A 26856-nucleotide genomic window follows, 5' to 3' on the forward strand; every position below is an offset into this window, starting at 1 on the left:
GCTAAACCATGTGGCTGTGATGAGCAGAACAGAACACGGGAGATGAGTTGGGCAGGCAAGCATGCAGTGGGAGTGTAGCTCTTTCCAACCAGAGGGGAGCCAGGCTGACAAGAGGGCTGTGTCAGGGAGGTGGGCAAAGCTGTGCTTGCAGTGAATAAACGTGCTGAGAAGAAGTGCAGCTGTGCTTTTTTAATATGCACTGCAGGAGATTTCAGCAGCCTGATGATATATCATGCATTAATGTTGAAAAGATAAACACATTTGGAGAGCACAGGAAGGCCTTGTGTTTTTATGTTAGCAGAATGCTTCCTAATGAATAAGAACGTGCTGCTGGCTTCACAGAGCCATATGGCAGCTTTTCTAATTTTAGTTCCGTGCAGATGCATAATTCTCCCTTGTTTTACCTCCTGAAACCTTCCTGAGATGTTGCATAGTTTTTCCTGTAAGACTTGATCTATAGTTTCTGGGGGAAAATATGTATTCAAGAGTCTAAGAGCTTCTTTGCTCCGGACAGATGTGTACTGTGTGATGAAAGAGCAACCTCACTATATAATCACTTCCCTAAAATAGTAGCTAACTTTATTCACAAGGATGGGATAAACTGGTGTTAAAATTGCTGAAATAGTTGCTGTTTCTTAGGCTCTGGTGTTTTGAAAAATTGCTTGCTTTCAGGGAATAAAAACAACTTGTATTGAGGCAATGGGAACTGGGTAAGGACGTGCATGGGGATATCAAGTTTCAAGTGAGCCATGGATTGTAGTGCTTTGAATTACACAGCTACAAGGCAGAGCTGCTTTCCCTGTGGTTAACCAGGCATCAAAATAACTTGCATATTCTTCACTGCTTTACTTCATCATGTGTAGTGATCCAAAACTACTCACATTACCAAATACATTACCAAAATACAGCCTTTGCTAAGTATACTTTCTATTCTATGTTAGCATTAGTTTTTAGTGCTGTATCTACCCTTACCTTTGGACAATTAGATACTTCTGCATTTTTCTTGATTATTTGGATGTTATTTTTGCACAGCAAATCAGAAGGATCATGCCGGGCAAATTCAGATACATGAATTAGGCAAGACAAGAGTAGTTGGCTAATACGTACCAAAACTGGACAAGATAAATTGTTTTCAAGATAGTTCCAGTGTAAAATTAAATTGCATGTTTAAACTTTGTATAGCATTTACATTCACTTTCAAGTGATGTTCCTGTTATAAGGATCTTGATTTGTGTGGGATTTTTTTTGAAGAGTGCAGAGCTGAGCTTTCTAGTGTCACTTATTACAAATCTCTTTGTTTTTTTTTTTTTTTTTTTTACTTATTGTACAAAAAAAGAGTATGTGATTTGAGATAAGTGTGGCATTTCAATAGCAATTCCAGAAAATTACAAAGACAGGAATTATATATAGGGTATCTGGGAAACCTGTTTTAAACAGTCTTGGATAATAAACTTGAATTTATCTGTTACCGGGTTGGTGGTTTTTTTTTTTTTTTTTGGTTTGACCTTTTTATATGGTGGCTTTTAGAGCATGGGTTCTTCCCTGCCCAGCATTTCACCAGCATCTCTTTTGTGCTCTTGTTGTTCTGTGAAGAACCTTAAATGTTGCTCCAGTGAAAAATAGGCTAAATCTGTGTTGATGCAAATTTTCTCTTTCAAATTATTCTTCATCCTTTTGAAATTCCTGTTGAGGCTTATTTTTGCTCTTTTAATTCAAAAATGCATTTTGGTTTTGCAGAGAGCACAAAATATTTCTGTAGCAGGTTTCCTTAAGGAAGTTGGAACAGAGCTTGGATACAGACAAAGAGAGCTTTTTGAGTGGTTCAGCTGGTCCTGCCTGCCCACCTGTAGGAAAGTAGGGTTTGAAACACAACCAGCAGAAGGTGATGCCTGTCAGTAACACTTCTGAGTCTGCTGTCAGAAATGCAGAGAGAACTGACATAGCTTGAGTTGGGAGGATGGAAAAACAAGAGGGCTTGCTAAGCTAAAGTGTAGCAGGAGACTTCCAACTATTGCTTTTGGCTTCTGTTTCTCTGACTTATGAATTTCTGTTAAACTAATGTGATTTCACAAAGGTTTGCTTTCAGAATCTGGAATGAGCTTTGAATAAGGCTTAAGGCTTCCCACTCATAAATTCATCAGAAAATATTTTTGAGGGCTCTTTTCTCCTTCTTTATTCTGTATGTTAAATGTAGAAAAGTAAATACAGTTTATGATCGCTAGGAAGATGCCCAATTGAAAATATTAATATGTATTTTTAGTATAATACTGCGTATGCAATTGTAAACATACCCACAGTTTAAAGTCTAAATTACACACATCACTAAAATACTACATAATTGGATGTATATATTCTTTGTAGTATCTCTCTCAGGGGTACTTGTATTTTATTTAAATTTTTTTCTCTCTCTAGGCTAAACTCTTAATTGAGCGGAGCTAATAATTATTTAATGTGCGTCAAGTTTAAACTACTGTAATTCAGATAAAATTTGCTTGATCCCTGGTAGCTATATTCATAAGGATGGGACCAGTTTCTAATTCAATGCTCCTTCTCCAGTGCAGAATTCCCTGTATGGAGATGAAGCCATAGGAAGTCCCTTTCCATCCTGCTCACTTCCTCTGGCAGCAGAAGGCTGTATTTCCCTGTCCACACTCTTCCTCTGCTGCCCTTTGGCCACTGTGCCTGTAGGATAGCTGGTATCACTTGGCTAACATTTAACAGGGGCAGAACTGTTCTAGCAGGAGGCATCACTGGAAGCTGTGAGGTCAGGGAACCAGCTCCCACTCTTCATGTGGCTGCAGTGGCAAAATCTAGTGGCTGTGGTTAGTCAGAGGGTAACACCAACGATTCTCATGAGGCTGGAAAAACAGGGTTCTGAGAGACTTTGCAAGGTTGGGCCTTTACAGCTATTTTCCTAAGCCTTGACATTCAAAGATCATTAATCTAGTGTAGCAATTATAAACTCTATGTGCTTTTGATTTCTTTGTTGGGCTCCCATGAACTTAAAAAAGATAGAAATAAAAAAGGGAAAGTAAACTTTACATTTTTGCACCATTACTTAACACCAGAAGCTGGAACTGTTAAGAAAAACTAAGAATACTGATTTGTGATAATGCATTATTTTGTCAGCATTAGAAATTCATGCATCAATCGTTTTTTTCCAGCCTTTCTGTAAAAAAATTTTGTTGTCAATTAGCCCCATGTGCTGTATTGCTGAGGGAGAGATTTGCATTTCAAGACATTCCCATGACTGACTGTCAGGACGACACTGCTGACAGGATTCACACTTACTTGTCTTGTATGTGCTAATAAAGTCTACACGAGGGGCTTTGTAATTCAGTCAAAAATGGATAAATTTATTGCATAGTTGAACGTTATTAGTAGCTGCAGTTTATAAGAGTGACATGAATTTCAGCTGGTCCTACTCAGAGGCTGTCTGAGGCCTAGGTTTCCTCTACAATGCCACTTAAATTTAAGTGTGGCTCGTGGCCTGGATGTGTAGCCTCTTCTAAGCTCTCCAGCTACTTGAATTCTTACCCAATTAAGTTAGAGATCCAATTAGGTAGTCCATAATTTTGGAGCACTTGTGATTTATGCTGCTTTTCAGAGTGCCTAGCCAAAGTTCATGAGTAGTGAACATGGAGTAGTAGTAGTTCATGAGTAGTACATTGTCACCATCTCTGGGAAAAGCGGGTAGGTAACGTTCAAGTATAAATAGAATTTTCATATTTTCTCTGTTCATTACACTTTTTCCTTGAGAAAGCACTGAGTTCATTGATTCTACAAAGATGTTGGGCTCTCTGAGGAAGAGAGTGTAAAAGAGAAAAGAAAATGAAGAAGTCAAATGGTTGTGAAGGACAGCTGGTGATGAAGCAGAAGCAGTCAGGGATCAAACAATCAAAATGGAGAAAAGAGGGAAGTGGAGGGGAAAGCAGCGGCTCTCAGGAACTGGATATGAGGTTTGAGATCCTTGGTCTGACCTGGTAGTGCAGCTTCTGTGCTGATTGCTATTATAATAACTAAAAATGTCCTCTTTTTCCTTTGTATAAAACGTCATCAGTGCGCATGAAAGAAAACAATTGTTTTTATCAATGTATAAACTCCATGGTTGTAACAATGAAAAAATCAGCAGCAAATATTTTGTATTATGCAAAACATAATCAGTAAAAGTAGTCTGTAAACTGGTGACATGAGGAAACTGTAATTAATGTGCTTTCACACCGTTGTTGGATCATATCTGCAGCCCCTCCATTTCTGGCTCCTAGAGAATAATCCCATGTTCTCCCATAATCAAGATGGTATCAATGGCTGAAGCAGTGGTCAAATAAGAGCAAGAAGCTGGTATCCCTGTCCATTCTAATATTTTGCAATGTGAAAATAAGAGATCACTTTATGCTAGCAGGAACAGATGGGAAACAGATATCATCACTGGCTTTATTAAAAGCTCAACTCTATTTTTAGAGTTCTTTTAGAATTTTTAGAGCATGTTTTCAGTTTCATATATCATATGGTGCCAACTCTGCTGTGTTGTAGCATGGGAAGGATTGTTCAATTGTTTTTCTGTTACACCTAATTTCTGCTTTTTGCCAAAACAAGAAAGGTAAGGAAAAAAATGAAATCCTACCCTTAGTCTAAACCAGAGATACTAATTTTATGTCCTCGTGAGTTCAAGTGGCAGAGGAAATGTTAATAGTTATTTCTAGTGAATGTATTTCTATCATATTATGCTAATCAGTGATTTAAAATTAGTCCTTTTGCTGCAAGTCCATCTTGAGAGCAATTTGCTAAATCTTTATTCACAATGGTGTTGTATAGTATATATAACACCTAAGAAGACAGCTAAAATTTTTGTGAGTCTTTTCATGAAAGCAAGAAACCATAGAAATCCAGGATGAGACAGCTCAAATGACCAAAGCCTTATTGCCAGTGGGTGATCGCTGACAGGAGAACACCCAGGGCTTCACAAAAGCAGCTCCTTTACTCCATGTCTAAGCAGCACATATTCACACTGACCTTAAAACCTATGCCTAGGAAATTCAGAAGAACTTCACCTGCATTATTGCAGATCTACAGATAGTGGAAAATACTGTACACTTGGATACATTTTAATTTGCATGACGGATGCTTTAATTTTCACTCTCGGTGATTTTCCAAAGGCCCTTTGTTCTATCTGCACATGGTGCTTTCAGTAATTCCTGCAATGAATGTTCTTCTATGAAGACATAAATTCTTGCTATAATTTCAGTGTGCTTTTCATGTTTAGTAAAATAATCTATTGCATTATACTAAAAAATAAGAAATTTCTAATTATTTTTAATATTCTACATTGCAGGATGGCCCTAGCTTTTGCATAACTGCTGCTTGAAAAATAGTAATGTTTTGAGTATAGAACTAACAACAAAAAGTAACTAGTTTCATTAATGTACAATGTGCATTAGAATATGTATTTTACATAATAGTTTCATTACTTTTATTAATTCATCCTTAAACAAAAATATCATTCTTGAAATAGAAGAATTAATATAGTTCATTTCTTGATAGGAATTATAAACCCACTAGGTTTGAAAGTTCTGTGAATATCCCTTACATGTGGTGTTGGGTATAACCTGCGATGCTTTATACAACACATTTTAACGTATGGCATTATGTTCCAGGAACCTGAAATCATTATTTTCTTGCCTGTAATTTTCAAATGCAGCACTTGAAATTTTATGTAGTTCTAATAATATATTGGTAAATAAGGCGGTATGAAAATTACGTGATAGTAAGAATGTGGGTGGAGACATGGGAGCAGAACTGAGGCCGCTGTTTCTCAGTACTGAAACCGTAGATTGTGGACTTATGTTTTTCCTTCTAAATATAGCGGTCATGGAAAAGCTCTGCAGCTGTAAGCTTTGCGTGCTCTTTTAGATCAATCTTTGACTACACCTTGATCCTAGTTTTTGCCCACTGCACCTTCATAAAGAGCCCTTGTCTTTGCCCGGTGTTAGGCTCTGTAGTTTGGTGAAATGTCTAGCAGAGAAACATGAGAAATTATTTCATTTGTGTCATAAGACCTGAAAGCTGAGAAGCAAATAGGCTAGCTATGCTTCCGTTGAATCATTATGGGAGACTGTCTAATCTCATTTTCAGAACTGTTGCACTGTAAGCATTTCACAGCTCTTCTCAATACTCTGTGGGCTCTTGGTGTATCAGTGAGATCAGACTGCTGTCCCTTAACACATGGTATTCTCTCTTGCAGAAAAAGCGGCAGCAGCTAATGAAGATGAAGTGCAGAAAGCAGATGTATCATCTACAGGTCAGAGTGTCATCGACAAGGATGCGCTTGGACCAATGATGCTTGAGGTAAAGAGCACAAAATCCCTGTATTTAGGGCAGTTCTGCTAGGATGACTGAAATGAAAAGGTGTAGTCAGAGGTCACTGTAAAGGAATGATCAAGAGAGACAAGCCATCATGGCTACTTGGAATTACGTCATTAAGGACAAGCAGCATATTTATTTCTCTTGCATTCAGTGGTGAAACTCTCTTTAACTTGAAGTAGGGAGAGGCACAGAGTTCTGCTTCTTTGTAACACACACAGCTTGAGGGGCTTCAGCTGATAGCAAGTCTTGGGCGTGATAACATGATTGTGCATGTTTTATTTTTTCTGAACCACAACAGCTGTGGAAGACCTGTTGCACTTAACCACTGACTTATATATTCTGTAGTATACAAATGAATAATATTCCTCTAAAATTGCATGTCATTGCTATACTGCTTTAATATTTTATCATTTCAGTGCTTGAAGCAGGACTTTTGCCTCTAGAATACGAAAGTAATCTAGGAGAGATTTTTAAGATGTGTATTTTAGTTTGTTCAGTTAAGATTTCTGTCTGATTTTGGCTGTTATTTTGATACCCCAAAAGGCTGTATGATTCAAACCTAGCTTCCAAATGTGTGTTAGCAGTAATGTTGGGTAGGTATGTTACCAGGGATCCTTATGTCATGTACACTACTGCTTTATCTGCTTAAACTCACTTGAAGACTGTTTATTCCCATCCTGTTCTGACTGTGGACTTTATCTGTAAGGAAGAATAAATGTAACTTTAGGTAACGTAAAACACAAACTCTGAATCGAGCTAAAGCTTTGGCAGAAGCATAATTATTCTGTCACTTCGAATGCCTGTATAACAGTTTTAAGTATCTGCTTTATTTTTCACAATTGGTCAAATGAAGACATAGTTTTCTATACTGTGCATGAAATAAAGGCTCCAAATTCACACTGCAAAACATAAGATTAGACATGTTGGAGGCATTGTTCTTTGAAAAGTGAGGTAACAAATTAATTTATTTAATTTAATATTTATTATACATACTGAATTGATAATATTTATTATTATATTGATAATATTTATTATACATACTGAATTGTTGTTTTTTGCTATTAAATAAGGTTATGCATTCATCTCTTACACTGCTGTGTTAAAATTTATCTTTAATTTTCTATTAATTTAATCGTAAGGAGCTATTTTAATCACAAGGAAAATAAGAATAAGATTATATATTTCCTGGCTTATCTTTTGTGATTGGCTACTGCAGCAAACATGACATGTAAAATCACCCATTTATTCTGTTGTTCCATTTAATTTAGTTTAGTTTTTCTTTGCATATGAACAATGAAACATTGTGGAAATTAATGAACCACAGTCCTTTTGCACCAGGAAACTTAAAAAGGACTGAAAGTTGTTCTATATTTGCTGTGGAAAGAGTACAGATGCTTTCTTTGTGTATTTATCACCTTAAGGAAATGCAATTCAGTTATTTAATCTTTACAGAACCCTTTTATACAACCTCTTAAAAAAAACCTACCTTTTCTCATTGCCAAATAATAATAAAAATTGCAATGCTGATGAACAGTTTATTAGTTAATTTGCTTTAGAAATGTAATTGTATGTTTTTATTAAAGAATAAAACTGAAGAATCCTCAAAATAATGGGTGTTTACAGCTGAAGAAAGTGAGTAAAATTCATCAGGCAGCTGCCTCTGAGGAATATTTTAACATATTTCTTGCTTAAAGCATAAAGTTTATAGGAAGAAAGTGTGGAAAAACAGCCAAGAGAGAGATGACAACATCTCAAAGAACACAAATGTATTTTCTGTTCAATATATAATCTAAAATATCTGTTTCCTTGATTTCTCTTCTTCATACTGTCCATTATTTGTTCACCCACTTTCCCAATAGCTCTGAAGAAAAGTTTTTGATTGTGGTGGCTCACATCTGGGAACAGAAGTAGGAAATTACTGCAAAAGTGGAGGCTTCTAAAATATTCAAGTGTCTTGGTGCACTAACTTCCTCAAAAGCCTGCTGCTGCTTACCTGCAAGATTATTTTCTTAAGAGAATAGAAATGAGAGGCTGAAATATAAGGCCTTTTGTTACTCTAAGCCCAGATGGCCACGTCTGTGATCAACTCAAGAAACAGCTGTGAGGGAGCAGCACAGAGAGCACTCCTTTGCCAAACAAGTTGCCACTCTAGGAAACAGTAGGGAAAACTGAAGATTATTGTGGGATGCCAGTAACTCTCGTAATCTCTTGCTTGCTCTCTCCACCTTTGAAAGTTTTCTCCTTAGGACTCCAATAAACATCTGTGATAGCTTTGGTTTTGCAGCCCCTGTGAATTAATGTGTCAACAGCTGCCAAGCAGGATGCTTCAGCCAAACCCACACCCTTCTGCCAGCTCTAAATACCATGGTTTCTATAGTTGGCCAGCTGGAGACTGATGTGGCTAACATCTTTTTTTTCTTTAATTAGTTTTCAGCTGACTCAGCTCTGCTCCAGCTCTTCATAGCCTCACACAGTACAGGTTGCTGTTGTGATGTAGGAAGTACTAAATCAAACAGGCCATGTTTACACTGGGTTTAAATGGTGAAATGCAGCCTAAGACACTAATCCATAGCAGAGATACTGATTATTATACTAGAAATTATTATGCTGAAAATTATACTAGAGCCTCAATTTATTAACTAATTTGTAAATCTTTGTTAGTTAAAATAAATACTACTCAGCAGGAAATGTAATGAATATTAAGAAAATACATATAAAGGATGGAGCTCACAAAGAAAGTGAATCAACAGGAGGAACCAAAAATTATCAGAAACAAAAAGAAGGCAATAATAAAAAACAATGTCAGAGATTAGAATTTGTGCCAACAGGAGAAAAAAAGAGACCTGATTTATCTTAATTTAAGAGACAGTCAGGAAAAGTATATGCATATACATTTATTTGTGGGTTTTTATGTTTTAATTTTAAAATAGAACAAAGAAAGTGTTTGTCAGCCATTGACTCAGCTGCTCCTCATGCCTTGTGCTTTTACTGACCCTCCCCTGGTTCAGAATCATTATCTAAGTTATCTAACTTAGTCTGGGAAAAACCTTTTGAGCTTGTGTATTCCTACATCCGACTGCAAGCTGGTCTGAGTACAGCAGGTGGCCCAGATCCGAGTCCAGTCAAGATGTGAATATCTCTGGAAGGTGTTTTTGCAGCCTCTTCCCATATCTGACCACCTTCATGGTGGATTTTTTTTTTCTTTTATCTCCATGAAATTTTCTGAATTGCAACCTGTGTCTGTTGCATCTGATTCTTCCCATGTGAACCTCAAACCTAGAGCCTGGTTCTGTCTTCTCTTTAGCCTTCTGCTAGGTGGCTGAAGGCAGAAGTAAAGTCCATCCTTAGCCTTCTCTTTTATTGTCTGGATTTGCTAACTGCTTAGTAATGTGTGATATTTTAAACATCTCTCTGTAACCAGAACTGCCTGCTAAGACCAACACATGAATTGTACAGTATACAAGTTGGGTCAAATCAAAATTGCCTTGTGCTTGCTGTGGCAGCTCCTCCTTGTTCAGACTGTTATAGAGTGAGCTGTGTTCAGATTTAGTATGGATCTACTTGGTTTTGACCCACAATGAATTGTGGGTGGCCTGTTTTTCTAATTTATTTCTGTCCCTGGAGGTACAATAACTAACAACTCTTCTAGTGATTTCCTGCCAATCCTTAGAGAGGTGAATAAATCAGGCAAAGCTGCAGAAGTCTGTGTAGATTGTTAATTGAATGCTTAGACAAAAAGCTTCGGTGCTTTTAAGTTTAACTGTATCCCCCCTTTATCTGCTCATATGACATAAAGTTAGAGGGATGATATATTTCTACCATCTGCAGTCATGCTTGCAGATTGTGGGTTTCATTATTTTGCAAGGTGTGTACCTTTCTGTGCTTTTACACTGGTGTCATATAAGTGAGATAGATGCTCAATCTGAAATGTGTCCTTTTCTCTTACAGACAATAATGTAAGAACTGGGATGGATGAGGAGGAAAGATTCAGTTATGTCTTCTGAATGAAGTATTTGTTTTCTGTGTATTTTGTTAATCTGATTGTTTGCTATTGTGTTTTTCTCTCTCTCTCTGGTTTTCTGTTTTTCCCCCTTTAGGCCCTAGATGGGTTCTTCTTTGTAGTGAATCCAGAAGGTAATGTTGTGTTTGTTTCTGAGAATGTGACACAGTACCTGAGGTACAACCAAGAAGAGCTGATGAACACAAGCATATACAGCATCCTGCATGTAGGGGACCACAATGAATTTGTCAAAATCCTGCTGCCAAAATCTTTAGGTATATAACTTTTCCTGATACCATACCATTACTTATTTAACTTTGGTTTTGTAAGTCAGCATTTCAATAACTTAAGTTAATGTCCTGACACTACTTACAGTTTCATCATATACATTATTTATTTTTAATGTATATATAGACTATGAATGATTAATATTATTCTCAAAAGCATCCTCCTCTCTTTTCAGATTCTTCTTTGTTAAAATTGCTCTTAGTAATTCATGTTAGCTGATATTTTTTAATGGATCTCCAGAGTGAACCACTAAAAGCATTAGCTATGTGAACTCTCTGTTAGTTCTCTGTCAAGGCTGTTTGTTCCAAAAATGGCCCAGGAAAGGAGAAACATAAAAGAAAAATCAGAAACCTCCTTATGTTAGAATTTTTATTTCAATGTTTTTGTTCTCAGCAATACTTAACTTTGAAAAACTGTTTTTGTTAGTTGCAGCCATTTTTGGATTCATATTAATATTAGTTTTAATGTCATTGAGTTTTGGAGGAGATGAAAGAAAGAGAAAGTCAATATTGGGCTCCTCATTTACTCACAGCAATTTAAAAAGTATTACTCAATTCACTTTATCATTTTATTACTGTACTTATATACTCTGAAGAAGCAAAAATGTAAATAGCTAAATAGCTGAAGTCAATATATTACTGCATTTAGACTTTTGTTCTGCTTTTCTAGTGTGTCATTTTAAGTCACTTGAAAAAAACATAATAGCTGAACAAATTAGCAGTGCTCTTAAACTCTATTAATTTTATAAATGACCTAGTTATGTGCTGGTTTGGACTTTAATATTAAAATTAAATTGTTGTTGTTGTTGTTACATGAGCTTGTTTCCTAACCAGTTTGTAAAACATCTTGATTAATTTCCTGTGGATAAGCAGCAGAAATGCCTGGTACCAGATTTGTCTCACTATCTGATTTTGCTTTTGCTCAGTGAATGGGGGATCTTGGTCTGGTGACACTCCTAGGCGTAACAGCCATACCTTCAATTGTCGGATGCTGGTAAAACCTCTGGCTGATTCTGAGGAAGGCCACGATAACCAGGAAGCACATCAGAAATATGAAACTATGCAGTGCTTTGCTGTTTCTCAACCAAATTCTTTCAAGGAGGACGGTGAAGGTAATTGCCATTTCCAGTTTGTAAATGCAATTTCAGAGCAGTTGATAAAGTGACCTCTAAGTCTTAAAATTGGAAAAATTCTTAGGTTTTTTTTTTTAATTTAACTGTAGTTAATTTAGTAATTAAGGGTTTTTTTTTATTTAGCTGTACTTTTGTATTGGCTATGAGAGTATACACTTGCATGCACCTATTTGTTAAATGAACTGAGAGAAATTCTGTTTACCTCAAAGGGAGATACCCTAGTTTTATATTGCTGAAATTGTAAGAAAAATGTAGCTGATTAGGGAGAAGGTTTCAAAGGGCAATTTTTTGAATTCTTAGAATGTGAAGACAATTGTGGTTCACCATTTCCTTTACCATTTACTACTTCAGCAGGTAAATTTCCTCAGATTGTTTTGTAAGTATTCAGGTAAGTAAAAATGGTTATTGTGAAGGTGAGTTCTCAGGAACAGCAAGCATTTGAGGCAAGTTTAAGAAATTTGTCTTAGAAAGTACAGAGTGGTGAGTGTTGAAGAAATGTGCTTTTTGTGTGTGCAGTATATTCTCTTTTATTACTTCCTGAGTGGTTGAGCTACTACAGGTAAATTCATAAACATGTGCCAATACTTATGGATTGTGGTGGAGTCCTTGTTAAGTTTTCTTCTGAAAGAAAACAAACCCACCTTTCCTGTTTTATTTAATGTTTTAGGAAGTAATGAAGATACAAACCCACTGAATTATGTCTATGTGTTTATTGGTACAAAATCTGGTTTTTGGTCTAAATAGATTAAAGGAATGTTTTAAAAGTATTTCTGAAGTCTTTGTGGAAGCAAAAGTCTTCCCTTTCCATAAAAATTAAATAAAGTAACATTTTTCTCTAAGATTTGCAGTCTTGCTTGATTTGTGTTGCAAGAAGAGCTCCAATGAAGGAAAGACCACTTCTTCCTTCGTCAGAGAGCTTTACTACACGCCAGGATCTTCAAGGTATTGTGAAATAAGAGTAGAAGTTTTTAATTTTATTTCCTTTTCCTCACTGGAGAAATTGCTATAACAAATACTTTCTAATGTATCTAATATCAGGCAAAATAACTTCATTGGACACAAGTACCATGCGAGCAGCTATGAAACCTGGCTGGGAGGATTTGGTGAGAAGATGCATTCAGAGGTTCCATTCGCAGCATGAGGGAGAAATATCTTTTGCCAAGAGGCATCACCAGGAAGGTTAGTTTTCATACTTTTAGCACTTTATATATTCAACCTCTTTGCCATTTGTATCTTTCGGTTGTGCTCTCCTTGTTATGCTTTGAGGGAACAATCACCAGCTACTGACAGCCCCTTTCTCAAGTTGTTTTGCTTAACACACTCTGATGGCTCTCTAGGGAGGTCTTCAGCTTTCTCACTGGTTGTTTCAGCCTTTTTGTTAGAACTTGCTATCCTGGAGTGTGTTTTAAATCTTCAAAATGTCAAAATTATTTTGGAAGGGAAGACTCTTGCATGTCGTCCACCAAAATGTTCACTGTCCATTATCCTTCAAAACCTAAACTCACATATTGCAGTTCATTGCCTGTATTCCCTTTCTCTACAAAAATCGACTTTTACTGTCACATTTCCTGTGAGAAACACTAAGTGTAAATTCCCAAAGCTGCACCTCTTATACTATTTGGAAACCTACATTGTTGCACTGTATCTAGCTGATAAGTGTTATAGGATATACCACAAGCACTTCTACTCAATCAAGATTATGGCAGGTAAGAAATAGGAAAGTAGTGCACTTTGGAATGGTCCCCATGAGGTTTCTGTGGTAGTGACTGGGTGGGCATTTTTCATAAAACCCTTATACTTCTAATTCTAGTAACACAGACCCAAATTAATAAAAGCAAATAACCCTATCTAGTCCATGGGAAAATAATTTCAAAACCAGTTGGGAATAGCTGGAACATTTCCAGTACAGAAGCATCATTCTTTGGGTTCATGTTTAAAGAACAGGGTTTACAGCTGGCTTGTAACAAATACTTACCATGATCATTAAGCAACAGACATGTCATCTTGGATATGAAATTGTAACTGGAATATCAAATTATTCCACCAAATACGCATCAACAAAAAAGAGCTTTAGTCATGAGGCATTAGTTAAATGTTCTTTAATATGTTCTGCTTTCCTGAAATCTTCAGGTGGTGTTTTAGAAATGTGGGGTCACAGAAATGCTGTGTTATATTAGATAACAGTTTTTGGGGTATATACAGTAGAAGTGCTAAAAGTTCACAGCCTTGTGCTGTGATTTCAGACAGAACTGAAGAAGGCAGTATGCAATTAAAGCTACACCAGGAGTTTAGAGAGCAGTTGCAGGTAAGGACTCATTTGTGCCAGAGATGATTTAGGGTTATGTGTTGTGGCATCCCAGCATTTTATTTCAGTCTTCTTGAAGTTATTCCTGACCAAATTAGAAGCTGCTACACTAAGTCCTAAGGCTTGAAGGAGTCCTCTCTTAAGCTTTCTATGAAGTGGTGAAAATGTAAGTGTTTTGGAGTTTACACTGTATCATTTTGCAGTTGCGGCTTAGGATCATCATGTAAATTGTAGAATTAATCTAAATGAGAGGGCTCTTTTCTTCTTGTCAAAGTGAAAAGAGTGAGTGGTAAGAGGAGGAAGAACCTCTTTTGTAATTTGTAGGAATTACTTTCCTACAAATGATGCAGCACTGAAGAGGAATAATGGCTGAAATATTTCGCTCCCCTGCCCTGCAGTATGGAGAAGAAAAACAAGTCATATCTTGGGCTTTGTGCTTGCAGTTTTCAAGTCATTGTGGTTTGAGAATGGAAGCAAAGAAAGTAATGATCTCCTGCATGTAATCCAGCATTACAGTGTGAAAAAAATGCCGCATTAGCTTGATATACAATAAAAAAACATGCTTTAAAATTATCTCTCCGTGTAAAATGCAGAATATATGGTAAGTTTTTATTGGCCACAGTCAGAAAAATAGCATTTCCTCAAGAGGAATATGGAAACATTCTTGTTTGCTTAAAGAATTAGTTTGGAAAATGATTTAAGTAGAGATTTCACTTGTATCCTGTTGGCATTGAGTACTGGAATTTCCTGATGTGGTATATGCTAAAGTTAAGAGCTTTGGACCTTCTGGTGCCCAAAGGTTAAACTGAAACAATGACATACCTAACAGTGAAATTTTGTTTTGTATTGTTTCACGGTTGTAGGTTTTTGTTTTTTGTTAAATTTTTACTCTGAAAAACCCCTTCTGGTTGTTTAAATTGTGCTTCCTGTTTTCTCACTGCCTAGATAATACTTTGCAACCTTGCAGAACAATATATAACAGTGGGGGACAGGGAAGGAAAGCAATCGTAACCAGTCTTCCAAGGCTGAAAATGTGGCAGCTCTGTAGACCAGAAAAATAGAGGCCACACTTGGAAAACCACATCATTTCATTACAACAGGAAATACTAAAAGACTAGCAATGAAATGAAGATCACATGATATTAGTAATTTTTAAAAAAATAAAGAAGAGAAAAAGAACCCCACAGAAAATATATATGTATGAAAAACCAAGAAATTAAATGTGTTTGTAGTGCTTAATTCCTATTTTTTCCCTAAATGGTTATATGAAAATTTTTGAAGTGTTTTACTTCTCTCATGTCTGCAATCCTAATGTGATTGCTTTTGGACTAGAAATTGTAAGTGACCGCACTTGTTTCATTGATGGTGGAGAGTGAACAGTAGAATAAATGTTTGGGAGATTTGCTTTTCCATAACATGTTTTAATTTTTCATTAAAGAAGTGTCACACGGGAGTATGGAAGTTAGAGAACTGAATTTGTTGAAGTTCAGGTTTACATTAAAAACTTAAAGGGCTGGAGAATGTGTACAGTGAAGTAAACCCCAAACCTAAAATGCAGTCAACACTGAGAAGGGGTAGCAGAGCCCCAGTTTTGATTTAGGTAATTTTATTTTTAATTTTTTGAGCTATATATATATTTTGTATTTGTTCTTTTATAAGTAATAATTTCTCTTTCCAGTTCTCATTCCTAATTGTTCTCATGTAAGAGTTTATGCATTTTTTAAACTAAATAATTCCTGAGAGTAACTGTTGCAAGACAATTTAGGCAGGCAATAAGGAGAGGAATATACAGGTTAATGGAAACACATGATCTAAAAAATAAGGACATTCATATTAAATCATCAAGGTGTAGGTGGTACAATGAAAAAGTGTTTCGGGAGAAAAAAGAATTAGACACATATTTGATGAAAAGTGAAACGGACATCAAGAACTTCCTGTCTGCTCCTGAAATCCATTCTGTTCCATAGTATCTTCCTGTTACTGCTTTCACTCCTTACAGAATTTCATTTGATCACCTACAGCATGTGGGATCCTTTTTTTTTGTATGCATTGCATCTATTTCTTTTCAAAATGCTCTTTTTGTTAGTTTTGCTGAATTAGCACTGCATCTGCGGTGTCGGTGCTGAGCATCAGATGTTGAGCAGCTGAGCTACCTGCCCTGCAGTTTCTCATTAGTTTACCTGTGTTGTTGTGCTTGCCTGCAGTGCTGAGGCAGGGGCTGGCCTTCAGCCCTGTTTATCGCTTTTCCCTGTCGGATGGCACCATCGTGTCTGCCCAAACGAAGAGCAAGCTCATCCGTTCTCAGACGACCAGTGAACCTCAGCTTGTAATCTCCTTGCATATGCTTCACAGGTAATCTTGGCCACTTCCTTACATCCACACTCTGCTAAGAGTCATGCAAAATATGAGGTTGCCAAAGCAATTAGATTGTTTAAGGCTGATAGATTTCAGTTGACCCAGAACTGATATCATGGAAACAAAGTAAGATTTTTGAAATCAATGCTTGCAGCAGGAAAAGACTGTAAGATTATTTCAGAATTTTAAAACGGCATGCTGGATTTTCAATGCCATGTTCTTATTTTCAGTGTTTTAATTTCCTGTATTTTGTATAGTAGATACAAGAAACTTTCCAACTGTAATTAAATCTAGAAAACTTAGAATTCTTGTTGTTCACATTCTGCTATTGGTTCTGATTCTTCTTAAAATAACATAATATGATTACTAGGACTGCACTTAAAGTGTTATTTAATTCTTTGATTCCCTTTATGCCTTGTCTTTTCTGGTGCTTGGCTTAGTAGCTCTCATATGTCCAATCCTAAGAAGTGTCGCTACTGTTAGTTTGGGGTTTTTTTCAAAAACTTCGGCCAATAATATGCTAAAGTCAGGGTTGAGTAATCACTGACATCAGAACTTCAACATACAATTTTTATTATGTCATTGCATGTCCTGGTGTATTTGTATCAGATTTTGTTTCTGGCTTTATTCCCGATCCTCTCTATCATTTTTCTTGAGAGAAAAAAACCAGTGCTAAACATAATTATGACAAACCATTTTATAGAAACTGTAGATTGATCTGACCAAAAGCTGTCTGCAATTTGTTTTCTTTGGATTTCCGAATAGACCTAATATTTTCTTAAGTGCCAAATATTAAATTTTAAAAAGCAAGCACTAATAATTTTAAATGGTACTCATAAATTTTCTTGCACTTTTTTTAGCAGAGTGCTGGTACTACTGTATTTGTAATAAGGCTTTAAAAATACCCCTTTTCTTATAGTTAATGCTTTTCACCTTTGTACCTAAGGTAACCAATACAGAATAAGAATATTCACTACTCTGTATTCTTCAACTATTTCACTACTCATGCTTTAGCAAAACTGAAGGTTTATCTGCACTTACTTATACTGTGCAAATAGGAATGGTTTTTGTCTCATGGAGAATGTGTATTAAGAATGTTCCATTTGCACTTGGTTTTAGACGTCCAGAGCTGATTCGAATTTTTTTGTCAGAATCTCATTTTTTTTTTTCCTTTTTGACCTACTTGATTCTGTCTCTTTTGTAGCTTTTAGCATTTGGGAATATATCCGATTTTTCTATTTTAAGTTTTAGCACAGAGTAAAAAGTGTATTACATCCTCCCATAAACTAATTAAAATCTACTGAGGAAAAGAAAAGTGACCTTCAGGTGCTCTCACAAGAGCTTTTTCTCTGTGTGTGTGTGTGTGTCTCTTCTGTTTCTTCTGTCTTGCGGCTTACATCTCTAAAATATGAGTTTCAGCTCCTGTGTGTGTGGTTTGTTGTTTTTCTTCTCCCCTTTTCCTAAATGCCTGTGCAGGACTGGATAGCAAACAGACTGTTCTCATTCTGAACAAGTATCCAGTAGTTCCCTTGGCTCACAGGCTGTTTTGGAGCAGTATTGAAATAATCTGGCAGTGTAAAAATGTGACTTTTTCAACTTCTTTTCACTATGAACTTGGTGGGCAAATAGCCCACTCCAGCCTTGTGGTGGGGCTAACTTAGAGAAATTCAAAACTCCAGCAAACAGCTGTCCACAGCTGTCTTGTAAAACATGTATTTCTTGGGTCATATGTTTCAGATGAGATTTGTTTCAGTTCTAGAAGTTAGCTCTTGCCAAATTGTAGAGGAGAGATACATTAAAGGGAGTGTGAAATTGTAACCTATCAGCATTTCTAATGACTGTCATTTAAATGAGGCTTAATTTTGTTTTTCCTCTCTTTCATTGTTTTCTAATGAGGTACTGAAAACCATACTGTTAATGTTCAGCCCCGTGTAGAGTTGCATATCACTTTTGTCAAATTGTTGATTTGTTTTTGATTGTAGGGGTTTTGTGTTATTTTAAAGTGAGGTTTGGGGTTTTGCTTCTTTTTCCGTAATGTAATTGCAAGTTGGCCACTGTCATTTAGCTAACAGGCTGTTTTTCTTCCTCTTGCCACATAGAGAGCAGAATGTCTGTGGAATGAATCAGGATTTGACTGGACAAGGAATGGGGAAGATACTGAACCCAATTAGTTCCAGCAGCCCTGCCCATCAGGCCATGTGCAGTGGGAACCCAGGTCAGGATATGACCATCAGTAGCAATATAAATTTTGCCATAAATGGCCCAAAGGAGCAAGTGGGCATGCCAGCAGGCAGGTTTGGTGGTTCGGGGGGAATGAACCATGTGTCAAGCATACAAGCATCCACTCCTCAGGGTAGTAACTATGCACTAAAAATGAATAGCCCCTCACAAAGCAGCCCCGGCATGAACCCAGGGCAGCCAAACTCTATGCTTTCCCCAAGGCATCGCGTGAGCCCTGGAGTGGCAGGAAGTCCTCGCATCCCACCCAGTCAGTTCTCCCCTGCAGGAAGCTTACATTCACCTGTGGGAGTCTGCAGCAGCACAGGAAATAGCCATAACTACACCAACAGTTCGCTGAACGCACTTCAGGCCCTCAGCGAGGGCCACGGCGTTTCTCTAGGATCGTCGTTGGCTTCACCTGACCTAAAAATGGGAAATTTACAAAATTCCCCTGTGAATATGAATCCTCCCCAGCTAAGCAAGATGGGAAGCCTGGACTCTAAAGACTGCTTTGGAATATATGGGGAGCAGTCAGAAGGTACAACTGGACAAGCAGAGAGCAGCTGCCATTCAGGAGAACAGAAAGACAACAGCGATAGCAACATGCCGCCGGTTGTCAGTGGCGAGAGATCTGACGGACAGAATAAACTGCACGATGGAAAAAGCCAGACAAAGCTCTTACAATTGCTGACCACCAAATCAGATCAGATGGAGCCTTCACCTTTGTCCAGTACCATGGGAGACATCAGCAAGGACTCCACGGGAGGGTTGCCTGGGTCTGGTTCAGCACACGGAACCTCGCTCAAGGAGAAGCATAAAATTTTGCACAGACTATTGCAGGACAGTAGTTCTCCTGTAGATTTGGCCAAGCTCACAGCGGAGGCCACAGGCAAAGAACTGAACCAGGAGTCCAGTAGCACAGCTCCTGGTTCAGAGGTGACTGTTAAACAGGAGCCAGCAAGTCCTAAGAAGAATAATAATGCACTACTTCGCTACTTGCTAGATAAAGATGATACTAAAGATATTGGTTTACCAGACATACCCCCAAAACTGGAGCGGTTGGACAGTAAGACAGACCCTTCCGGTAGCACAAAGTTAATAGCTATGAGGACGGAGAAAGAGGAGATAAGCTTTGAGCCTAATGAACAGGTAAGCTAATTTTTGCATTATGTGTGAATGACTTGTTCCAGGCCTGCATTCCTGCCATCTGACTTCCACTAAGAGTAGCATCCTGGCACTTCAGGAGGCTGTAACCTGTCTTTTGAAATGCAGTCTTCACTCAGTTTCCCAGTGGGTGTTACTAGGTTGTGATGATCACACTGTGTAAAAGCACAGGCTCTGCCTGGAGGAGGTGGATAATGCAGGGTGCCTTTCTCAGATGGTAGTCAGGCAAAGAAAAAATACTTGTGGCTCTTGGTTAGTGCTACCTAATTGACAGCTTTTCCCACAGGCTGAGGTTGAACTGCTGTTGTGCTTCCTGAAAGGGTCCTTGACCTAGCCCAGCATAGCAGCTACACTCCACCCATGGAAAACAGGTTCATGCTCAAGAACAGGGGTTGTTTGAAAGGACTGATAACAACTTTGCATTACTGGTCTTTGTGCTATGCTTGACCTGCAAATTAAAGCAAATAGGGTTCTGTGCCAGTTTGGAGGATTTGATGGGGTTTTCTTGTTGTCTTAAAAATTCTTTATATTCAGCCTCAAGTTTCTGTGAAAGATTAATAATTCAGTGCAGGGATCCTGTGTCCTCGTGCAAGGTTATCTGCATTGAATTTTGCATTCAGAATTTCTTTGCTTTCTGAGCAAGATCACTTGTTGCTGTGCTGCCCAACACAGTAATAAATTGTGTATTGTTGAGACCAATGCTAAGAAGTGTTATGTCACTGGCTTTCATGCAGAATTCACTTTCCAAAAGCACCAGGTCCACATCACCCAGAGTGTTCCAGTTTTCAGAGCTTTGCAAGAAAAAGGGACACAGTGAAAGCAATCTGATATTTCAGTATCACTGTTTATGTTATTTATAAATGGGTAATTACAATATCAATTTTAGTATAAAGCATTTTCTGAGAAGGTTATAACTAGCTGGAGTTAATGATCCTTAGATTTGTCCTACACTATCAAATCTCCCAGCTGGTCATTAATCCCTAGGCAGCCCTGTGTGTGAATCCTTAGTTTGTAAATCATGATCAGATCACATACAATGCAAGTGTTCCTGTGTCTAATTCACAGCCATATCCTTAATTTTTAAATTTTTTGTATATTTTCTAATGTGCAGACTAGGTTTGAGCTTGCTTATTTTTTTAACCTATTGTATCTTTTTATTATGTGTGTATAAAGACATTCTTGTTTATATTTTCTATATTCTATTGTGAGGCTGAGAAGGGATAAACGACATTTTCTTAGCCCTGAGACATAACATTGGATTTTTTTTTTTTATTTGCCCTTTTGGCAGTCTATAACTAGTAGACAGTTCTTTCAACAGTGGTCATAACCACAAAACATAGAGGCCAAATGTGCCACTCCAGTGTAGATGAAGCATTGTTAAAATCTCTGTTATCCAGGGAACTCCTAAGGTTACTTTGCTGCTTTTGTTTCAACAAAATTTGACAACTATTGCCACTATATAGGAGCAATTGTGGTTTTTCAATCCTTCCCACATTTTAGGGGAAACCAAGCCAAATTGTACTAATTTCTCCTCACTGAAATTTGCGCTGATTTATCCTCAAGCCTGGATGTTAGTTTAGTTTTCAATAGAAGCCTGTATTTTGTAGTGTTTGTAGAGGTAGGGTTTAGATTCTCAGTGAGAACTTATGGTTCATTAGGCTAGAAAAATACAGATATCAAGAAATTTACAGCTAAACTGGAAAGAATGGTGTATTTTTTAAATGTCTGATAGATTTCAGTTCCTAGTTCAGATCCTACACATTGAAGTCAGTACTAGATTGAAAGCAGAGATCTTCAATCCTCCAAATTAGGTACTTGACAAGAATGTAAAATTTGGTAATCACAAAAAAAAAATCTATGCCCTTCATCCATAGATCAAAATCATGGCCTTCAGATGGTTTGTTCCCCAAGAATTAAATTTCTAAAAGAATTAAAATTTTCTCTTTCATGATCTCTGTGGAGTACACAAGAAACAGTTTAACTTCCGAACCAATTCTCAGAGAGCAGGTTCTGTCCCTCCAGAAGTTTGTTGTTAGTCCAAGGTAGACCTACAAACTCCTTTTATTGATGATGGAAACACAGAAAATACTTTTTTTTTTTTAATCTTATCCTAATGTGTGTCTAAAACAGATGAGGTAAGCTGTTCTTTTCTGGTGTTCCCACTGACAAGTGGTAGCATATGTGAACAGTTTAAACTAGCTGCTTTATTTTTCCATAGGCAACTTTCACCCTAAATGTAAACGTGAGTCTTAACTATAAAACCAACTTTCAAGAAAGAGACTTCAGTGTCTACAAGCATTGCCAGCCTCAAGCAGTTGAAAATCAGGTCTCCTGAAGGATGAACTTTGTAAAGTGAATGGTCTATTCAGTTTTTATTTTTAGATTTTATGTTTCTGAGGCTGGGGAGGGATTTGAGGGGGTTGAAGTGCAGGCTGTGGATGTGTTGCCTTTTCTTAAAATTTGAGGACAGAGTTTGTCTCTCAGGAGAGAGAGAACCAGAGGTACAGAAAGGTCTGGGAGTTGGCTTTGTTCAGAAAACCACAAAGCAGTGCAGGAGTTGTGATAAAGCGGTAAGGGCTTCCTCAGCTCCAAGGTATGGAGCAGTCAGTCTTGTCATTGTGATGGAAGACTGCTGGATAATGACAGAAGGGCTTTTGTTGCTCTTGTTGGTTGTAAACAGAACTTTAAAACCCACTTAAAATGCAATGAAACCTGGAGCTGAATAAACAGAAGTCCGGCATGGAGTAGGAGAGGAAATGGTGGGGAATATAGAATAATGTGTTTAACTGTCTGAAGGCAAGGCCTTTAAACAAATAACCACTTTACCCCAATTATAAAATCACTAAAAATATTTAGCATCAAAACTCTTCAGCTTTGGAAGATGGTCTCCCACAGGAAGTGCTCATTGCCTAAATTTAGATCAAAGCTGGAACTATTTAGTACAAGACTAGAACACAGATTCTTGAGCTAAATTCTTCCATCCTCCTGCATCCTTCCCCCTCCTTCTTCCTCCCATATGTAAAAATTAGCCATGTGCTTGTGTTACCTTTTTTGCAGGTTTATTTAAAACTTCTCCTCCCTGAGGAATGCTGTATTTTTAAGTAATTAGTCACTGGAGTGTGCAGTTTCTCTGGAAACTGCAGCAGAGCAGCAGTGGGATGGCCTCTACAAGGCAGTAGAGTGTGTTGGGAGGCAACAGAGCTATTGCGTTTTCTCCTTTTACTTTTGGTGTGACTTTCTGAGCAGGAAATGCTTTGAAGTGCACCACTGTACTAAAAATAGCAGTCTTCTAGGTAGTGTGTTTAAACAGACTCTTCTGCAGAGAGCAGCAACTGACAGGAAACCTTTCTCAAATGGCAGAGAATATTTCCAGCCCTGCCGTACCTTTTTCCCTTCCTTGGTGGGATGATGGTTATCAGGCTTTATTAGGCCGATTGCTGTTCCAGGTACGGCAGCTGTAGCGGAGGGGACGAAAGAGGGACCTGCTGGGGACACTCAGCAGGGTTTTTCCTACAGCACCAACCGTAGTAGGGCTGCTGCTGTCAAGCACCACAAGTTCTCATATGGTTCACCACTGTTAGAAAGGGAAGAGAGTGTCCCTCAACAGCAAACCTACCTTCTCCTGCTCTCTCTGACTGTCCACTGCCAGGGGCAGCCCCTGTAGTGATCAGGAGGTGGTCAGATGTGGCAAGGACTGACTGACAGCTTGGAGGGGAAGGAGAGTGAAAGTACAGGAGAACATTAGAGAAACATCATGAACAGTGTTAGATATTGCCTTGCTAAAGTAGCTTGTTCTCTGAGAAATCACTTGGGGGAGCATGGAACAAAATCCTGTTCTCCACAAGTGTACTCTCCTCTTTTTTGCCCAGTAGACCTTAAAGACAGCCTATTTGACAGAGACTTTGCAATGCAACAGTCTGCACAAATGCTGTTCCAGAAATCATCTCAAGTATGTACATTTTTGTCCTAAAACTCAGACACTGCTCTGGTGTTCCTCACATACTTTATCAACTGTTCTGTGCTCATGCTTTATGTAGAAACCAGTATCTTCCCAGTACTAACATATTTTCTCTACAGATGTCACTCATCTTTAAAAAACCTATTTCTGGTTTAATAGTCCAGAATCTATTAAGTTCATGAGAAACATTTGTTTCTTCTTGAAATTCTATTAAAACCTTAGAATGGGGATTCCATTTTCTGAATGTCTTTCAATTAGAGTTCTGCTTTCAAATGTTAGTCATAGAATAGCTTGATAATTTAATAGGATTTCTAGCCAATTTTATGTTTATTGCAGTTACCAGGGAGAAAAATACTGTACTGGTTCCACTTCTCATTTCCTTTTCCCTTCTTTTCATAATCCTTTAATTTATTGCCAGTTTGGAGCAAGGATTTGATTTCATTTGCCTCTTATGGTCAAATATTTTGCCTGTACTTCTGAAGTAGAAGATGAGCTAAACTTCAAATTTATGCAAGTCAGGTTTAGTTTCAAGTTGTGTCCCCACCAAAAGACATCCTGTTGTAAGTCCTTAAAACACAGGGCCACAGTACAAGCCATGGGCATTGCCCATGGCAGGAAGGAGATTTCCGGAGACTTGAGTATCTTATCCAGTCCTTCACAATCCATGGAAGCTAGGCTTTGAAACAGCAGCTTTTTGTAAACCAAACTTCATGTTGAGGTGCAGCTGCCTTTCAGTACAGCTGAAAAAATTCTGTAAGCTCTTAAGTTTAATCTGTATTTCTCTATATGACAGTATAAAATAAGTACTTTTTCAAATGCAAAAATATCCCTGAGAATTATTTGTCTTACACTTTCTGGCACTTAGTGCCCAAGTTCTACAGAGATTATAATGAAATGTTATAATTTCATTACTTAGACATAGTGAAAATACCCACACAAGAACTTTCTTGTGATGCTTAGCACATTATCAGGTGCTTTTTTTTTTAATTCCTGACAAATAATTGTTTCACAGGGAGCTTAGGGTGTGCCTTCTATTTACATAAAATTCAATTTAGGCCATAAACAAAATAAATATAGAATATAAATAAAAGAAAAATCCCATGAATCTAACAAAGTAAATATTTTAATGCTAGTTTCTGCACATAGGGTGCCATTTGAGGGTGAGTCTGGAAAGACTTATGCTAACATCATAGATTGGTGTTAATTCCAAATATCTTGGAGCTTTTGTAGCACTTGAGAACCCTTATAAAAATATAAAGATGAAATATTTAATATTGATTATTAAGCAAAAAAAAAAGGAGAAGGTTATGTATTTGGGTTGTTATAATACATCTGTTGTATTTGACCTTTCTTTGCCACTTCTGAGAGGAATTAAAAACATATTAGGGAGCGCAGTTTTCTGACACATTTGGATCAATATGTTCTTCACTGGTGTTTTTTTAGGTTTGGTTTTAAGGTTGGTTTTATATATATATATATATCTAGTGTTTGAACAAAGAATTGCAGTAGCCAGAATGTTAAAAGAAAAGATGACACAAAATCCCCCAGAAAACCAACCAAAACCCCCCCCCCTGCAACATATTAAACTTCCCTTCGCTGTTGTCTCAGATGCATGTAATGAAGGCCATATGTCTTAATTCCCCCAAAGAGTACTGAATCATCCTTCTATAATTTATGGTGCTCTATATCAGTCTCTTCTCCTGGCTCCTGCGGTCTTCTTGTACCAGATCTCCCATCGCTCAAACTGCAGCTCCTATAAACATCACTCATGGCTGTCTCTTGGAGCGCCTTTTTGAATGGGCTTATCACCTGTCCGTGAAGTGATTTAGGCTTCATGTAATCACATTTGATTCCTCCTGGCTCAGCCTTTTCTGCTGATGTGCTGGGTCCACCCAGCTGCTTGTAATTGCCTGGAAAGCAGTGAGTCATCAGAGGGATTTGTCAAGAACAGGTAATCTTGGACCAGCCAACCTGTTTTCCTTCAGCAAGAGGGTAGCAGAATTGTTGGCATAAGTGTGTGGCCAACACTTATTGTTGGCACTTATTGTTGGCAATAGTGTGTCAAGGTGTTTAGATTTGAGCAAGGCCCTTTTCCTTATGGTAGGGTAGAGGTGCACAGTCAAGATAAAACTGCTGTGAGTGGTGAGAAAGCTGTTTGGAAATCCCTCCACACACTTGGTTATTGAAGGATTCACTGTCAAAATGGAGATGGTGCAGGACTCGTGCAGCATCTATCGCTGCTCAGTGTTTTAGTTAACCTAAATGACCTGGTGTGACAACAGAGCTTGGTAAAGCTAAGCGTGGCACTTGAATGTCTGCAAACACACTGGAGGACACAATTCAGATTCAGCTGCAACGAAGAGATACAGAGACAAAATGTTAGAGCATTCAGGGTGAATAAATGCTATTTATTATCATTACTCAAGAATAATGTTTCTGTTTTTTTTTTTTAAATGAGGGGAGAAGTGACTAAATAGGAGTTTTTCAGAGCTGTTCTAGGGATCATAGTGATGACAAGATGAGTGAGAGTCAGTAAATGTCATGTAATTAAAAGAATCATGTGCCTTTCTGGAATATGCCATCAAAGCATACTATGTGTAGAGGAAAGTTTCTGCTTTACCCAGCAGCTCTAAGGCTTCATTTTAAGTCCTGTCTTGGAGATGGCTTCAGCAAAAGTGTGGATCAACTGAAAGCAACCCACAGGAGCACCAAGATTAATGAGAGGCCTAGAAAACAGGTTATTTGCTGAAGAAAATTCACAAGATTGTTTATTCATTTCAGCTTAACACACTAAAGGGCACATGTTTTCAAATACAGAAAAAGTTAGAAAAAGAAAGGGTAACACAGTATGTTCTCCAGATTCAAAATATGATTGGAAGGAATGGTCTTAATCTCTGTGTGAGAGATTTTGCACTGAGACTGAGAAAAAAAATGCAAGAGTAGTAAGGATGGCAGAGTGCTGAAGCTAATTCTCCAGGGAAGCTGTGGATTTTCTGTCTCTGGATGTCTTTAACAAGCAACTTCCATAGGGAATGGCATACACTGATTTTGCCTGGAGGCTTTAAATTTCT

At 37.7% G+C, this 26856-nt stretch overlaps 1 protein-coding gene across 4 annotated transcripts in view; it reads left to right on the forward strand.

The window, feature by feature from the left end:
* Positions 1 to 26856, forward strand: part of NCOA2 (nuclear receptor coactivator 2) — a 189482-nt gene that overhangs the window by 132053 nt on the left and 30573 nt on the right. For all 4 annotated transcript variants that reach the window (XM_068186972.1, XM_068186965.1, XM_068186980.1 and 1 more), the window contains 7 exons: positions 6242 to 6345; positions 10461 to 10638; positions 11577 to 11762; positions 12624 to 12725; positions 12822 to 12962; positions 16293 to 16440; positions 18543 to 19812. In XM_068186972.1, coding sequence (XP_068043073.1) covers positions 6242 to 6345; positions 10461 to 10638; positions 11577 to 11762; positions 12624 to 12725; positions 12822 to 12962; positions 16293 to 16440; positions 18543 to 19812 — 2129 coding nt within the window. The remainder of the gene's footprint in view (positions 1 to 6241; positions 6346 to 10460; positions 10639 to 11576; positions 11763 to 12623; positions 12726 to 12821; positions 12963 to 16292; positions 16441 to 18542; positions 19813 to 26856) is intronic.

This window comes from Anomalospiza imberbis, chromosome 1 (assembly GCF_031753505.1).
Source record: "Anomalospiza imberbis isolate Cuckoo-Finch-1a 21T00152 chromosome 1, ASM3175350v1, whole genome shotgun sequence".
Lineage (NCBI taxonomy): Eukaryota > Metazoa > Chordata > Aves > Passeriformes > Viduidae > Anomalospiza > Anomalospiza imberbis.